At 38.3% G+C, this 19,043-nt stretch overlaps 1 protein-coding gene across 1 annotated transcript; it reads left to right on the top strand.

The window, feature by feature from the left end:
• The first annotated feature begins 280 nt into the window (after positions 1-280).
• LOC121379939 (G patch domain and ankyrin repeat-containing protein 1-like) lies at positions 281-15,365 on the top strand. Its single transcript, XM_041508629.1, has 2 exons — positions 281-413; positions 13,947-15,365. Exon 2 carries the CDS (start codon positions 14,016-14,018, stop codon positions 15,222-15,224), a length of 1,209 nt encoding a protein of 402 aa, XP_041364563.1. The 5' UTR covers positions 281-413; positions 13,947-14,015; the 3' UTR covers positions 15,225-15,365.
• Positions 15,366-19,043: the final 3,678 nt, after the last annotated feature.

Here is a 19,043-nt window from a genome sequence, read left to right as displayed (position 1 = left end):
TTCTGAAAATTCACGTTAACTTTCTGCTGAGTATCAAAATGTACAATCAATACATTATTTTTATTAATTTTAAATGGAGTTTATTTTTTGATACTTGAGATAAGGAAATATTCAGAAATTGTAGAATGACCCATGTAGACTATTTGAAAACTGAACTTCTGAACTCATCCCTTTTGTCAATAAAATACCTAAATAAATCAATCAAACAAACAGTCAATCAAAGTATTTTATTAATCAATCAATCAAAATATCAAATCAATCAATCAATGGATTGATCGATCGATGAAATAAAACTTTCAATATGTAAAATATTCTACACTGGACTCAAGAATCAGTGGAAGAAATTACCAACTATCCTGGACGAATAACTCCAGTGTGTTGATGTTTGTTGGTTATCTCCCTTTATTACAAAGGTTTGTTTTAATTTTATTTTGTTTAATATTTTATTTTATTGTTATATAACCAAAAAGAGTTAATTGCGTGTACATTTGATGCACATCGAATCGTAAATAATGGTTATAATTTAAAACATATGGCTATTCTTTGACCGTACAGTTCATAACTCGGGGGCGAGACGTATCGTCAACGTCCCTAACTGCTTCCAATTCCGTTCACTTTGTTTTCTCGTGCACGGTTCGCGCAATCAGCATCCGATTTGCTATCATCGGCATGTCGTTCATTTATGAGGTTTTTCTTCACAGTTCAGTAACATTTTCATAAAAAAAGTTTTTTTAAGAAAGTAAGTATCTAAATACAAACTTTACAAACCCCTAAAAGTTAAAACCGTTTTTGTTTATAATTTCATTCCTTAAAATTACAGATATCGGGTCCACATGACTCGTAGAAATTGACTTAAAATGGAGAAAGATGAATTAACATTCAGTGCATGAACCAGCACACGAACCAGATCAACAAGACCAAAGCATTTAAATTAAATTTTAATTTTTACGATATTTAAAGGGACATCCCTGAGTTTGTGCTATTTTCAAAATTCTGCCTATTTTCAACTCTAACCCCCCCCCCCCCCCCCTCCATCCCAAGTCAGGCCACCGATCTAATCTAGCGACCAAATGTAATGAGTAGAATTTTCTCTAATTAATAGGGATGCGCAGCAAAATTTTAAAGGCCCACTATTTAATTTTTGGATGTAAATTTCTAAATTGTCCACTTAATTTTTTTTCTGTGCCGGGACAAGTCCCTGGCTATCCAGAGACAGGCCCCGGGACGGACATGCTCGAAACTCTAGTGGTATATGAGCATGTAAAAAGTATTCGCACTCGCATTGTAAGATGTTTCCGACTGATAAAATGTTTCTACGATTAAACTTACATATTAAATATATTTTCTTGTTTCGAATATATCAGTGTCTGTATATTCAATGTGTTTCTGGTCATCTTACTATTTGTAAGAAGCCCAAACTGGATTTTGTTAAATTATTTTAGGAAATAAACAATCTAATTAAAATTAGCTCCCACTATTACATGTGGAACTAACACCAGCCAGTTGGAGCTCATGTCCACCAATCAAAACCTTACTTGCAGAATCCTGCCAGTGATTTAAAAACAATTTGAAAACATTCCAAATTATCCTGAGGGTATACGATATGTTTCATGTGAATTACGAATGCCTTATTTAGACCAGCAGAACTAATTTTAATCGGATTGCTAACAACACTGCGTAGTCCCCAATGTCCAGGTAACATTTCGTCTGTAAATAATGATTTAAGTATTGACCAATCACACTTCGCCATTTATAACGTTATTTGGGAGCATACAAATTCTAAAAATATCGGGCGAGTCTATTTTAGTGGCCGCAGTACAGCAAACCATATCAATACGTAAGGGGTGGGTTATCAGTCTTCAATTTTACATTAAAAATATTTATTTATTTATAAAAAAAAAAGTTTTCAGTTTTACATTACAAATTATTTATTTTATAAAATAAAACATGTTTTAAGGCATTCGTAATTCACACGAAACATGTTGTATACCCTCAGGACAATTCGGAATGTTTTCAAATTATTTTTAAATCACTGGCAGGATTCTGCAAGTAAGGTTTTGATTGGTGGACATGAGCTCCAACTAGCTGGTGTTAGATCCACATGTAATAGTGAAGCTAATTTTAATTAGATTGGGAAATAAAATGAAATTTAACCTACTACAAATATTAGAACGATCAGAAACACATTTGATATACAGCCACTAATATTGTATGCAGAAAAATGTATTTGATATGTAATTACAATCGTTAATAAGTCTGTTAGTTGATAACATTTTAAAAATTGCAGCAAACTTAGGAATGTCCCTTTAACTTGTTTAAGACCCCTGTTGTTAGAATTTGTTTTCAATTATTATATTCGATCTGCAAAAAGTATGCTACATTTTTGTGCCTCTGTTGTAGTGAATGGTATTCATAATCCGTTCATAACAATTGTAAATAATTTTGAGTGTATAAATTGTGTTACCTGGTAATTAAGAATCAATTCATTAAAAAAAATATTTTTTAACAAACTATTCACTGGTATAAACATATTGCCTATCAGTATTGATATCAAGTGTTTAGCGATGTGTGTTGATAAAACGCAGACCAGACCAGAACACTTGGCAAATTGAATTTTTCCTTTTAATTTTTTTTTAAAACTAAGTGTTCGTCAACTATGCATAGTTAAGAAACATATATTTTTTCATGCAGTGGCCTTAAAAATGGAAAATGACGAACCACACATGCGCGTTTCAGTACTTTTTGCAAACATGCACCTGAACGCAGTTAGAAATGTCGCACTCTTTCCTGTTTACCGGAGGGTGTTTCACTTTTGTTTACTAGAATGGATTTGTTTTACATTCACATTGTTTATTTTTTATGTTAATTGATTGCAATCTATTTTGTTTCACGTATCGTAGCTGAAAAATATAGAATAGTATTTCCGTGTTTTTGTCGTTAGGTGAATGCAGTTTGGGACATCGATGGTAGCCCAATGGTAAAGCGCTCGCTTGATGCGCAGTCAGTTTGGGATCGATACCTGTCAGTGGGTCTATTGGGCTATTTCTCGCTCCAGCCAGTGCACCACGACTGGTATATCAAAGACCGTGGTATGTGCTATCCTGTCTATGGGATGGTGCATTTAAAAGATTCCATGCTGCTAATTAATTGAAAAAGAGTAGCCCATGAAGTGGTGACAGCGGGTTTCTTCCCTCAATATCTATGTGGTCTGACACCATATTATAACTGTAAATAAAATGTGTTGAGTGTGTCGTTAAATAAAACATTTCCTTTTTCATAGCTCGAGTCACCTCTACTAAGGGACGTTTTTTTATACTATGAGATTTACTACTAGTTATTTATTTCTGAGCTGATTGTTTTAAAAATTGCACACAAAAATAGTATATTTTTGTTACTTCCAAACACTTTTATTTTTCTTCTTATGTCAAACCAAACTGAAATTATTTACAAAACAATTGTTTTGTAGGATCGGACATCAACTACAACATATCAATATGGGTAGGGCTGCCTCAGTGGTGTAGTGGTTATGCCATCGGACATCTGGCTGGTAGGTACTGGGTTCAGTACCTGCTCCAACCCAGAGTGAGTGCACTGCTAGGCTCGATGGGTAGGTGTAAGGCCACATACACCGAGTTTCACCCACTTCATGGGTGCGATTATGGGTGTGTCTCCCGAGTGTATGACCCCACATGAGGGATGATTACCTGGCATGCACTGCAGGTTCCGTGTACCCCGGGTTTGGGTGATACTGAGATAGCTCAGCTGGAGCACGGACCTGTCAAGTAGTCCCATACCAAAATGGAAATACTGTGGCTTCATCATTCATCTCATCATCATCATGTTTGTAATGTACAAAAATACAAAAGCTGTCTTTGTTTCTGTGTTTGTGGCTTTTAAAAAAAAGAAGTAATAATAATAATAAAAAAATAATTAAAAATAAATATGGGTCTGGCTAGAGGCGACTCGAGCTAACGGTTTCACAGAATGGATAGATGGGTTACAGGTACTTTATTAACATCCCTATGTCCAAAAGAGGTTCAGGCACGCCTATCCAACATTAGATCTCTGGCACTGGGGTTTAGGGTGAGCAAAACAATTCACCAAATTGTCTATTAAACTTAAAAAATTGCAGAAATTGTCAGTTATTTTCTTTAAAAATGTCAATTATTACATGAAATTATTTCGCCAGACTAAAATAAAATTTGCAGTTGGTGAATTTGGTGAGTACCCAAGCTAACTCTGCATTGCATAATTTGCACAATGCTTAACAAGTAAACCCACCAGTTTTTGTCGACCGAGTGTTAAGACAGTACTCCACTAGTCGCAGATTATTAAATTTTCGACAAGTTCGAAATTCTTCAACATTGATCCATTGGTTTTAATGTTTTATAATATTTATCCCATTAGGCCAGAAATAATATACATTATTTTCTAATACAAAATAAATCACCAGTTGTCAAACTGGCTACAAAACATCAAAATAACTGTCCATCAATTGATGTATCATGTTTTCTTGATGAAACAGCAGTATAATTCAGAAACCTTCATACTGAAATAATAAATTGAATGTTTACTTCTAAGTTAATTGGACTATTCTTTTAGTTTTCGTCACCTGTGATATAGGTTTGGCAGGTGTGTATTTGGCAGATAACGAGACCAAAAACTACTTATTGGTAGTATTAACATTATGGGGTAAAACATATCCCAGTGGTAAAGAAATCACCTGATGCATGCCCGTCATTTAAATATATAAATTGCTGTTGGTTGGGAACATCACCGATGGCACTTTTGTGCTGCTGGATTCAAATTACTACCATCAGTAAAATTCCTCAACAAGAGCATAATGAATACATCTAGTGTACATTATCTGCCAGGCAAGGCTCACGCTGTCGGTAGCCAAATAAGCCATTGGCTAATTTGAAAAAAAAGGCTAATAAAATTTGCAAGTGGATAAAATTTTGGCAGTATTTCACATTTGTATATTTGAAATTTGTCTAAATGCAACAAAATAACCTTTCAGTCATTTCTTTGCTGTAAAAGTCACGTTTAAAACAAAATTGCCACAGGTGGGCTCAAAATTGCCATTGGTATGCTGTTTCACCCAAGGCAAATTTTAAAGTTTGAGCCCTGAACCAGTGCATCACGATGGTATATCATAAGTTGTGGTATGTGCTATCCTGTCTTGCTACAAATGGAAAACTGTTGCGGGTTTCTTTTCAAGACTATATGTCAAAATTATCAATTGTACATCCAATTTTCCAATAGCTGATGATTAATAAATCAATATGTTGTGTCGTTAAACATCAATTTAAACTTTATTAACATCACAGGGTATTGTGATGCATTTTTTTACCAGTCTGATGTGTGATGACATGCCTTAATATTAGACTTAATAGTATGGGGGGGGGGGGGGGGGGAATGTAGGCACTAATGTTATTAGCATGTAGTGGATCACCATATTGCTCAAGAAAATTAACTTTCCGGTAATGGGTACACCTGTGTAAAATTGACTTAATGGGTAGGTGTAAGGCCACTACACCAACTTCTGTCTCAGTAATAACTAACAGTTAATCACTAACCTATTGGACATCTTGGATAGACAGCCCAATATATTATTTATAACCATAGACAGTTGTTAAGATAAATTAATTATAAAACAAACAATATTTATTGAGTAAAAGTTGTATTTATCTAGACCAAAAACAGAAAAGAAAAATAAGCGAAGTTTATTTTATGACAGTGATGTAATGCAGATGTAATTTCTTAGTTGACTAAATTTGAAAACATGTGTTTTTGTTGTTTTGGTTGTTTTTTTAAAACTATTACTTGGAAACAGCGAGCCCATGTTTAGGTCTCTGTTTACTTGTACATCCGCTATACCCTGTAGGTTAAGGATTACTGCCATCAGTTGTAGCTAGTAGTTACAGAATGAAATGCTATACCCTGTAGGTTAAGGATTACTGCCATCAGTTGCAAGTAGCTAGTAGCTGAAAGGTAGTTAATGGCATTACTGCCAGTTGCTGTAGCTATAGAAATGAAATGCTATACCCTGTAGGTTACAGTTGTAGCTAGTATGAAATGCTATACCCTGTAGGTTAAGGATTACTGCCATCAGTTGTAGCTAGTAGTTACAGAATGAAATGCTATACCCTGTAGGTTAAGGATTACTGCCATCAGTTGCTATACCCTGTAGGTAGCTAGTAGTTACAGAATGAAATGCTATACCCTGTAGGTTAAGGATTACTGCCATCAGTTGTAGCTAGTAGTTACAGAATGAAATGCTATACCCTGTAGGTTAAGGATTACTGCCATCAGTTGTAGTTACAGAATGAAATGCTATACCCTGTAGGTTAGCTAGTAGTTACAGTAGTTATGAAATGCTATACCCTGTAGGTTAAGGATTACTGCCATCAGTTGTAGCTAGTAGCTAGTAGTAGGTACAGTTGTAGCTATGAAATGCTATACCCTGTAGGTTAAGGATTACTGCCATCAGTTGTAGCTAGTAGTTACAGAATGAAATGCTATACCCTGTAGGTTAAGGATTACTGCCATCAGTTGTAGCTAGTAGTTACAGAATGAAATGCTATACCCTGTAGGTTAAGGATTACTGCCATCAGTTGTAGCTAGTAGTTACAGAATGAAATGCTATACCCTGTAGGTTAAGGATTACTGCCATCAGTTGTAGCTAGTAGTTACAGAATGAAATGCTATACCCTGTAGGTTAAGGATTACTGCCATCAGTTGTAGCTAGTAGTTACAGAATGAAATGCTATACCCTGTAGGTTAAGGATTACTGCCATCAGTTGTAGCTAGTAGTTACAGAATGAAATGCTATACCCTGTAGGTTAAGGATTACTGCCATCAGTTGTAGCTAGTAGTTACAGAATGAAATGCTATACCCTGTAGGTTAAGGATTACTGCCATCAGTTGTAGCTAGTAGTTACAGAATGAAATGCTATACCCTGTAGGTTAAGGATTACTGCCATCAGTTGTAGCTAGTAGTTACAGAATGAAATGCTATACCCTGTAGGTTAAGGATTACTGCCATCAGTTGTAGCTAGTAGTTACAGAATGAAATGCTATACCCTGTAGGTTAAGGATTACTGCCATCAGTTGTAGCTAGTAGTTACAGAATGAAATGCTATACCCTGTAGGTTAAGGATTACTGCCATCAGTTGTAGCTAGTAGTTACAGAATGAAATGCTATACCCTGTAGGTTAAGGATTACTGCCATCAGTTGTAGCTAGTAGTTACAGAATGAAATGCTATACCCTGTAGGTTAAGGATTACTGCCATCAGTTGTAGCTAGTAGTTACAGAATGAAATGCTATACCCTGTAGGTTAAGGATTACTGCCATCAGTTGTAGCTAGTAGTTACAGAATGAAATGCTATACCCTGTAGGTTAAGGATTACTGCCATCAGTTGTAGCTAGTAGTTACATACCCTGTAGGTTAAGGATTACTGCCATCAATAGTAGTTACAGAATGAAATGCTATACCCTGTAGGTTAAGGATTACTGCCATCAGTTGTAGCTAGTAGTTACAGAATGAAATGCTATACCCTGTAGGTTAAGGATTACTGCCATCAGTTGTAGCTAGTAGTTACAGAATGAAATGCTATACCCTGTAGGTTAAGGATTACTGCCATCAGTTGTAGCTAGTAGTTACAGAATGAAATGCTATACCCTGTAGGTTAAGGATTACTGCCATCAGTTGTAGCTAGTAGTTACAGAATGAAATGCTATACCCTGTAGGTTAAGGATTACTGCCATCAGTTGTAGCTAGTAGTTACAGAATGAAATGCTATACCCTGTAGGTTAAGGATTACTGCCATCAGTTGTAGCTAGTAGTAGTAGTTACAGAATGAAATGCTATACCCTGTAGGTTAAGGATTACTGCCATCAGTTGTAGCTAGTAGTTACAGAATGAAATGCTATACCCTGTAGGTTAAGGATTACTGCCATCAGTTGTAGCTAGTAGTTACAGAATGAAATGCTATACCCTGTAGGTTTACTGCCAGTTGTATAGTAGTTACTGCCAGGTCTGCCAGTTGTAGCTAGTAGTTACAGAATGAAATGCTATACCCTGTAGGTTAAGGATTACTGCCATCAGTTGTAGCTAGTAGTTACAGAATGAAATGCTATACCCTGTAGGTTAAGGATTACTGCCATCAGTTGTAGCTAGTAGTTACAGAATGAAATGCTATACCCTGTAGGTTAAGGATTACTGCCATCAGTTGTAGCTAGTAGTTACAGAATGAAATGCTATACCCTGTAGGTTAAGGATTACTGCCATCAGTTGTAGCTAGTAGTTACAGAATGAAATGCTATACCCTGTAGGTTAAGGATTACTGCCATCAGTTGTAGCTAGTAGTTACAGAATGAAATGCTATACCCTGTAGGTTAAGGATTACTGCCATCAGTTGTAGCTAGTAGTTACAGAGCTATGAAATGCTATACCCTGTAGGTTAAGGATTACTGCCATCAGTTGTAGCTAGTAGTTACAGAATGAAATGCTATACCCTGTAGGTTAAGGATTACTGCCATCAGTTGTAGCTAGTAGTTACAGAATGAAATGCTATACCCTGTAGGTTAAGGATTACTGCCATCAGTTGTAGCTAGTAGTTACAGAATGAAATGCTATACCCTGTAGGTTAAGGATTACTGCCATCAGTTGTAGCTAGTAGTTACAGAATGAAATGCTATACCCTGTAGGTTAAGGATTACTGCCATCAGTTGTAGCTAGTAGTTACAGAATGAAATGCTATACCCTGTAGGTTAAGGATTACTGCCATCAGTTGTAGCTAGTAGTTACAGAATGAAATGCTATACCCTGTAGGTTAAGGATTACTGCCATCAGTTGTAGCTAGTAGTTACAGAATGAAATGCTATACCCTGTAGGTTAAGGATTACTGCCATCAGTTGTAGCTAGTAGTTACAGAATGAAATGCTATACCCTGTAGGTTAAGGATTACTGCCATAGTTGTAGCTAGCCTATCCCTGTAGTTGGATTACTGCCATCAGTTGTAGCTAGTAGTTACAGAATGAAATGCTATACCCTGTAGGTTAAGGATTACTGCCATCAGTTGTAGCTAGTAGTTACAGAATGAAATGCTATACCCTGTAGGTTAAGGATTACTGCCATCAGTTGTAGCTAGTAGTTACAGAATGAAATGCTATACCCTGTAGGTTAAGGATTACTGCCATCAGTTGTAGCTAGTAGTTACAGAATGAAATGCTATACCCTGTAGGTTAAGGATTACTGCCATCAGTTGTAGCTAGTAGTTACAGAATGAAATGCTATACCCTGTAGGTTAAGGATTACTGCCATCAGTTGTAGCTAGTAGTTACAGAATGAAATGCTATACCCTGTAGGTTAAGGATTACTGCCATCAGTTGTAGCTAGTAGTTACAGAATGAAATGCTATACCCTGTAGGTTAATTACTGCCATTACTGCCATCAGTTGAAATGCTATACCCTGTAGTAGTTACAGAATGAAATGCTATACCCTGTAGGTTAATGATTACTGCCGTCAGTTGTAGCTAGTAGTTACAGAATGAAATGCTATACCCTGTAGGTTAATGATTACTGCCGTCAGTTGTAGCTAGTAGTAGTAGTTACAGAATGAAATGCTATACCCTGTAGGTTAATGATTACTGCCGTCAGTTGTAGCTAGTAGTAGTAGTTACAGAATGAAATGCTATACCCTGTAGGTTAATGATTACTGCCATCAGTTGTAGCTAGTAGTTACAGAATGAAATGCTATACCCTGTAGGTTAAGGATTACTGCCATCAGTTGTAGCTAGTAGTTACAGAATGAAATGCTATACCCTGTAGGTTAAGGATTACTGCCATCAGTTGTAGCTAGTAGTTACAGAATGAAATGCTATACCCTGTAGGTTAAGGATTACTGCCATCAGTTGTAGCTAGTAGTTACAGAATGAAATGCTATACCCTGTAGGTTAAGGATTACTGCCATCAGTTGTAGCTAGTAGTTACAGAATGAAATGCTATACCCTGTAGGTTAAGGATTACTGCCATCAGTTGTAGCTAGTAGTTACAGAATGAAATGCTATACCCTGTAGGTTAAGGATTACTGCCATCAGTTGTAGCTAGTAGTTACAGAATGAAATGCTATACCCTGTAGGTTAAGGATTACTGCCATCAGTTGTAGCTAGTAGTTACAGAATGAAATGCTATACCCTGTAGGTTAAGGATTACTGCCATCAGTTGTAGCTAGTAGTTACAGAATGAAATGCTATACCCTGTAGGTTAAGGATTACTGCCATCAGTTGTAGCTAGTAGTTACAGAATGAAATGCTATACCCTGTAGGTTAAGGATTACTGCCATCAGTTGTAGCTAGTAGTTACAGAATGAAATGCTATACCCTGTAGGTTAAGGATTACTGCCATCAGTTGTAGCTAGTAGTTACAGAATGAAATGCTATACCCTGTAGGTTAAGGATTACTGCCATCAGTTGTAGCTAGTAGTTACAGAATGAAATGCTATACCCTGTAGGTTAAGGATTACTGCCATCAGTTGTAGCTAGTAGTTACATACCCTGTAGGTTATGAAATGCTATACCCTGTAGGTTAAGGATTACTGCCATCAGTTGTAGCTAGTAGTTACAGAATGAAATGCTATACCCTGTAGGTTAAGGATTACTGCCATCAGTTGTAGCTAGTAGTTACAGAATGAAATGCTATACCCTGTAGGTTAAGGATTACTGCCATCAGTTGTAGCTAGTAGTTACAGAATGAAATGCTATACCCTGTAGGTTAAGGATTACTGCCATCAGTTGTAGCTAGTAGTTACAGAATGAAATGCTATACCCTGTAGGTTAAGGATTACTGCCATCAGTTGTAGCTAGTAGTTACAGAATGAAATGCTATACCCTGTAGGTTAAGGATTACTGCCATCAGTTGTAGCTAGTAGTTACAGAATGAAATGCTATACCCTGTAGGTTAAGGATTACTGCCATCAGTTGTAGCTAGTAGTTACAGAATGAAATGCTATACCCTGTAGGTTAAGGATTACTGCCATCAGTTGTAGCTAGTAGTTACAGAATGAAATGCTATACCCTGTAGGTTAAGGATTACTGCCATCAGTTGTAGCTAGTAGTTACAGAATGAAATGCTATACCCTGTAGGTTAAGGATTACTGCCATCAGTTGTAGCTAGTAGTTACAGAATGAAATGCTATACCCTGTAGGTTAAGGATTACTGCCATCAGTTGTAGCTAGTAGTTACAGAATGAAATGCTATACCCTGTAGGTTAAGGATTACTGCCATCAGTTGTAGCTAGTAGTTACAGAATGAAATGCTATACCCTGTAGGTTAAGGATTACTGCCATCAGTTGCTGTAGCTAGTAGTTACAGAATGAAATGCTATACCCTGTAGGTTAAGGATTACTGCCATCAGTTGTAGCTAGTAGTTACAGAATGAAATGCTATACCCTGTAGGTTAAGGATTACTGCCATCAGTTGTAGCTAGTAGTTACAGAATGAAATGCTATACCCTGTAGGTTAAGGATTACTGCCATCAGTTGTAGCTAGTAGTTACAGAATGAAATGCTATACCCTGTAGGTTAAGGATTACTGCCATCAGTTGTAGCTAGTAGTTACAGAATGAAATGCTATACCCTGTAGGTTAAGGATTACTGCCATCAGTTGTAGCTAGTAGTTACAGAATGAAATGCTATACCCTGTAGGTTAAGGATTACTGCCATCAGTTGCTGTAGCTAGTAGTTACAGAATGAAATGCTATACCCTGTAGGTTAAGGATTACTGCCATCAGTGCTGTAGCTGTAGCTAGTAGTTACAGAATGAAATGCTATACCCTGTAGGTTAAGGATTACTGCCATCAGTTGTAGCTAGTAGTTACAGAATGAAATGCTATACCCTGTAGGTTAAGGATTACTGCCATCAGTTGTAGCTAGTAGTTACAGAATGAAATGCTATACCCTGTAGGTTAAGGATTACTGCCATCAGTTGTAGCTAGTAGTTACAGAATGAAATGCTATACCCTGTAGGTTAAGGATTACTGCCATCAGTTGTAGCTAGTAGTTACAGAATGAAATGCTATACCCTGTAGGTTAAGGATTACTGCCATCAGTTGTAGCTAGTAGTTACAGAATGAAATGCTATACCCTGTAGGTTAAGGATTACTGCCATCAGTTGTAGCTAGTAGTTACAGAATGAAATGCTATACCCTGTAGGTTAAGGATTACTGCCATCAGTTGTAGCTAGTAGTTACAGAATGAAATGCTATACCCTGTAGGTTAAGGATTACTGCCATCAGTTGTAGCTAGTAGTTACAGAATGAAATGCTATACCCTGTAGGTTAAGGATTACTGCCATCAGTTGTAGCTAGTAGTTACAGAATGAAATGCTATACCCTGTAGGTTAAGGATTACTGCCATCAGTTGTAGCTAGTAGTTACAGAATGAAATGCTATACCCTGTAGGTTAAGGATTACTGCCATCAGTTGTAGCTAGTAGTTACAGAATGAAATGCTATACCCTGTAGGTTAAGGATTACTGCCATCAGTTGTAGCTAGTAGTTACAGAATGAAATGCTATACCCTGTAGGTTAAGGATTACTGCCATCAGTTGTAGCTAGTAGTTACAGAATGAAATGCTATACCCTGTAGGTTAAGGATTACTGCCATCAGTTGTAGCTAGTAGTTACAGAATGAAATGCTATACCCTGTAGGTTAAGGATTACTGCCATCAGTTGTAGCTAGTAGTTACAGAATGAAATGCTATACCCTGTAGGTTAAGGATTACTGCCATCAGTTGTAGCTAGTAGTTACAGAATGAAATGCTATACCCTGTAGGTTAAGGATTACTGCCATCAGTTGTAGCTAGTAGTTACAGAATGAAATGCTATACCCTGTAGGTTAAGGATTACTGCCATCAGTTGTAGCTAGTAGTTACAGAATGAAATGCTATACCCTGTAGGTTAAGGATTACTGCCATCAGTTGTAGCTAGTAGTTACAGAATGAAATGCTATACCCTGTAGGTTAAGGATTACTGCCATCAGTTGTAGCTAGTAGTTACAGAATGAAATGCTATACCCTGTAGGTTAAGGATTACTGCCATCAGTTGTAGCTAGTAGTTACAGAATGAAATGCTATACCCTGTAGGTTAAGGATTACTGCCATCAGTTGTAGCTAGTAGTTACAGAATGAAATGCTATACCCTGTAGGTTAAGGATTACTGCCATCAGTTGTAGCTAGTAGTTACAGAATGAAATGCTATACCCTGTAGGTTAAGGATTACTGCCATCAGTTGTAGCTAGTAGTAGTAGTTACAGAATGAAATGCTATACCCTGTAGGTTAAGGATTACTGCCATCAGTTGTAGCTAGTAGTTACAGAATGAAATGCTATACCCTGTAGGTTAAGGATTACTGCCATCAGTTGTAGCTAGTAGTTACAGAATGAAATGCTGTAGGTTAAGGATTACTGCCATCAGTTGTAGCTAGTAGTTACAGAATGAAATGCTATACCCTGTAGGTTAAGGATTACTGCCATCAGTTGATTACTGCCCCTGTAGGTCTGCCATCAGTTGTAGCTAGTAGTTACAGAATGAAATGCTATACCCTGTAGGTTAAGGATTACTGCCATCAGTTGTAGCTAGTAGTTACCTGCCATCAGTTGAAGGTATAATGTTTGGTTTTCAATTTTGTAATAAACATTTGTTGCGATAATTGCTGGCTTTTTTCATTTTCTGTAGGTAGTCTCAAAATTGCCATACGGCAAAAAAAACCTTTCAAATAACTTTCAAATTTTCCATAGGAAAAACAATTCTTATGCTAAAGCCCTGTACTTAATCATATTTTGGACGTGACTGGATAGTTTACATATTCTGTTTACATAGATAGATCTTCTATATTGGACACTGTGTATAATTTGTAATTTGTTCTTGGCTTTTTCTTTTCAGAATACATGTCCATGGATATTCGGTATATAAATTTGAATACAAAAGGATTGTAAATATAATTGGTGAAACATGACACATCCCAGATTAAAAGCAGATTACCAAACACTTGTTCAGTTTGTCCGAGCTTCAGATCTGAGTAGAACCAGACGTCCGGACTTAAAGCCAGCTTTAACGAAACAAGTTACTTTGGATGGCCAGAAGGTCAGAACGTTTTATGAGAAAATAACTTCATCAGAGTATGAAGCACCTACAGATAAACCTCAAAGAAAAAAAGAACATGTTAAAAGGGTTAATAAGACGTCTAAGAAAAAATTATCAAAAGTTACATGTGACGAAAGTAGAAGGGCAAGTTCTGAGGGAAACTTGTCACCTCGTTCCATGATTGTAGGTGAAAAGAAGACACACAATGGATGTGAGGTGACTGTGCAAAGTAATTCATCTTCTGTTATTGGAGCTGGGTGTGAGGTTCGAACAGGACATCCGGAGACGGTGTCTAGACTTGGCTTGACGCTGCTGAAACATGCCCAAGAAGGAGACACTGAACAGGTCAAGACATGTTTACTGCAGGGTGTTTCCGTGGATTTCCAGGATCAGTTTGGTTGGAGTGCTCTGATGTGTGCATCAGTGGGTGGACATCCTGATACAGTTCAGTTTCTGTTGGAGCGGAAAGCCGACATTTTCAGAAGGGAAAAATCTGGCATGACTGCTCGAGACCTTGCAAGGCAGAAAGGACAGAATTGTATTTTGCAACTATTTGAACAGTCACAGTCCCATTCAGAAGTGAATTCCGTTTCATCGCCAAGCTCATCCATGGTCCTGAACACAGACACACGCACCACTTTCTTCTGCACTGTGTGCAAGCAGGAATTTGTTGACACTAACCAGAGACAGCACCAGACATCAACCGTCCATTTGTTTAACATGCAGCTGAAGCCGAAGTCAAACAATTACCTTATCCCAGAGTCAAACGTGGGCTACAGAATGTTGTTACGGGGTGGATGGGATGTGGACAAAGGACTAGGACCTGATGGTAGTGGTAACAAGTTTCCTGTTAAAACTGTCTTAAAGAGAGACCGCAAAGGACTTGGATCGGAGCAGAAGGTACCGGCCAAAGTGACGCATTTCAATCCTCATGACACAAATGCAATAAACAGCATCAAACGTAAATGCGAGAGAAAGGTTTCTGTACGCACTTTATCAAAAAGGGCAATGAGGTTGAAGGAAAAACGTGACAGGGATTGGGAAATACAGTTAAGGAGGTATATGAACAGTGACTGATGGTGAATTGTATACACGGTCATACCAGACGGGTAGCAAGCGAGCTGGAAAGCAACTTCCACCTACCAATATTATGGATGTTTGAGCAAGTGTTTTAAATATTCTTGTAATTAAGACTGGATAAAACTTACATATAACAAATCATCTGTGGATTTCATTCTTGAAAGCACACATTTTATTTATTACCTTTGTATTACAGAAATCTGTTTCCAAGTAACAAATTGTATTATTACCCATATTGTCAAAATATCTTGAACACTTCGACGTCACACGATGGCATCATCGATTGGCGCACTACAACTTTACAGGAACGTCAACCAAACGATTTGAGTGATATAAATTAAGATCGATTATGGGTAATAAATAGGACATTAAACTCGCTACCATTTCGAATCATGTTTATATCCCTCGTGAAATAAATTTCATTGTCACTCGCTAAAGCTCGTGACAACTGAAAATTATTTCACTCGGGACATAAACATGATATGAAATTGAAGCTCGTTTAATATCCTATAATAATGATGCACTGATAAATGTTAAATTATATTATTATGTTGAGTGAAACACGTCTAGCCTTATACGTCAGGTGGGCCGGTGGATCAGGAGGCTTTTACCCCAACTCTAAAAATTATGACTTTCTCCTCCCCTCCGTGCACTTTTAATATAGGGTAAATTAGTCCCCTTCCCCCTCCCCCCGGTCGTAAGCATCTTCTGATACCTACATGTATGCGTGACTTAAGGCCTCAGAGAAGTCAAAATCTGTGTAACTCATTTATTTGTTACCCAAAAATAAATTCGGGTAACTCATTTCTTTTCTCCTTTTTTGTGTAACCCGTCGTGTTGTGTCAATCTAATTAAAATTAGCTCCACTATTACATGTGGATCTAAAGACAGCCAGTTGGAGCTCATGTCCACCAATCAAAACCTTACTTGCAGAATCCTGCCAGTGATTTAAAACTAACAACACTGCGTAGTCCCCAATGTCCATGTAACATTTCGTCTGTAAATAATAATTTAAATATTGACCAATCACACTTCGCCTTTTATAACGTTATTTGGGAGCATACAAATTCTAAAAATATCGGGCGAGTCTATTTTAGTGGCCGCAGTACAGCGAACCATACCAATACGTACGGGGTGGGTTATCAGTCTTCAATTTTACATTAAAAATTATTTATTTATTTATAAAATTTAAAAAACCTAATCAGTCTTCAGTTTTACATTACAAATTATTTATTTTATAAAATAAAACATGTTTTAAGGCATTCGTAATTCACACGAAACATGTCGTATACCCTCAGGATAATTCGGAATGTTTTCAAATTATTTTTAAATCACTGGCAGGATTCTGCAAGTAAGGTTTTGATTGGTGGACATGAGCTCCAACTGACTCTCTTTAGATCCACATGTAATAGTGGAGCTAATTTTAATTAGATTGGTGTTGTGTAACAGTTCATGTCAACGATGTCCTAAATTTGACGCGCAATCGAAAAAAAGAAGAAAGAAATGTTTTATTTAGCGACGCACTCGACACATTTTGACTACGGTTATATGACGTTGGACATATGGTTAAGGACCACACATATAATGAGATAGGAAACCCGCTATTGCCACTTCATGGGCTACTCTTTCCGATTAGCAGCAAGGGATCTTTTATATGCAGTATCTCAGACAGGATAGTGCATACCACCGCCTTTGTTACACCAGTTGTGGAGCACTGGCTGGAAAGGGAAATAGCCCAATTTCCCAAACGACGGTGATCGATTCTAGACCAGCCGCATATCAATCGGGAGTTTTACCAATGGGCTGTCTCGCCTCCGTTGCGCAATCGAAAGATGTTACACAAAATAAAATCATTATCTCAGCTTTTATGCAGGCAACAGACTGACTACATCCATCCCATTTGTTAATAAACGTTAAATGCCACATAATATAATATTGTTTATGACGATTGACATATTATAAAATTAACAAAGCCATCGTTGTTAATGTTTGGAGTATATAATAAAATCGGACTTAAACCGGTTATACAACACGTATGTATACTCTTCAAAAGAAGAAACGCAAAACCACATTGTCGTAACATTTGGAGAATTGATTTAATTATTGAATAGTGAGTCCGATAATTACCAAATGTTGCAGGATTGTTCACAATTCACTCTAGTCCATTGTGAGTAAGTGATAGGACACACCACCAAGGTCAAGGTCATCTGGAGTCAATACCGGGTGTGGCCTCCGCGTGTGTTGACAACTGCCTGGCACCGCCTGCTCATTGAAGCAACCAGAGTACGGATGACGTCCCGGGGGATGGTGGCCCACTCGGCCTGCAAGGCTGCTGCCAGCTCGGGCAGGGTCTGGGGCTGTGGTTGTCGCTGTCGGAGGCGTCGGTCCAACTCGTCCCATAGATGCTCAATTGGGTTCAAATCCGGTGATATCGATGGCCAAGGAAGGACATTAATGTTGTTGTTCTGTAGGAAAGCCGTTGTGAGACGTGCTGTGTGAGGCCTGGCGTTGTCATGTTGGAACACTGCGTTGGCGTTGGCCATAACTGGAACGATGTGTGGCCGGAGGATCTGGTCAATGTAGCCCTGTGCATTCAGGATGCCCTGCACGTGGACCAGGTCAGTTCTGCCAGTGTGTGAGATGGCTGCCCACACCATGACACTACCCCCGCCGAATCTGTCCACTTCCTGCACGCAGTTTGCCGCATAACGTTCACCACGACGCCTATACACGCGACATCTTCCATCATGACGTCGGAGCAGAAATCGGTACTCGTCACTGAACCACACCGGTCTCCATCACAGTTGAGGCCATTGTCGATGAATCTGGCACCACTGCAGTCGGAGTCGACGGTGTTGTGGTGTTAAGATGACACCTGGAACTGGACGTCTGGCACGAATTCCTACCTCACGTAGGCGGTTCCGTACGGTCTGGTCGGATATCCTGCGCAAACCTGGTATTGCTGCGGCTGTGGAGGTGGCAGTAGTCAATCGTTCCCGAAGGTGGCGTACCCGGATGTAGCGGTCCTGCCCGGGGGTAGTGACCCGTGGTCGACCGGATCTAGGGAGGTCACGTGTTGATCCATGTTGCTGGTAACGGTCCCACAGTCTGGAGATGGTGCTTGGGGACACATGGAATGCCCTGGCAACGGCCGTTCTGGATTCGCCTGCGTCTAGTCGGCCGATGGCATTGTTTCTCTGCGGTTCACTGAGACGTGGCATGTCCTGGATTGTCAACTGTCGGCCAGATACAGAGGCCAGGCAAGCGAACACCCTGCACTTTTATACTGTTGGTGTTCATGTTGCACGTGCAGACAACGCACGTGCAGTGGTGACATGGTTTGCACGTGGCTGCGTTTTTGCGAATATTCACATTTTGGAACTTTATTGTACAGTAGCTGCGTTTTATCGAATGTAACCGTGGGAATGTGTTTGGGACATGCAATGACCTTATATTCACAAAGCATGAACCGGTAGGAAACATAAAATCGGAGTTATAACCCATTTGTACCCTTTTGCGTTTCTTTTTTTGAAGAGTATATATTGTTCCTGCATATTATGTTTCACTCTTTGTGTGTATAACTATAAAGACTGAGCCGAATTTACGAAGCCTGCATTTCTTAAACGCAGGTGTTTAAGCTTGTAACTGTATGTAGCTACACGCGTGTAAAACAAACAGGTTTTGTAAATTCTTCCGTAGATGTAAGAAGCGAACACTAATGATATAAAGTTAAGCTCATTTATTCAACAAGTACTCTGACACAATTGCAATACAGTGTTTAACAAGAGGTAAATACAAATATATGACATACTTGTA

This window comes from Gigantopelta aegis, chromosome 8, assembly GCF_016097555.1.
Source record: "Gigantopelta aegis isolate Gae_Host chromosome 8, Gae_host_genome, whole genome shotgun sequence".
Classification (NCBI taxonomy): Eukaryota; Metazoa; Mollusca; class Gastropoda; order Neomphalida; family Peltospiridae; genus Gigantopelta; species Gigantopelta aegis.
The sequence above is the reverse complement of the archived record's forward strand: the minus strand, read 5'-3'. Positions and strand labels throughout refer to the sequence as shown.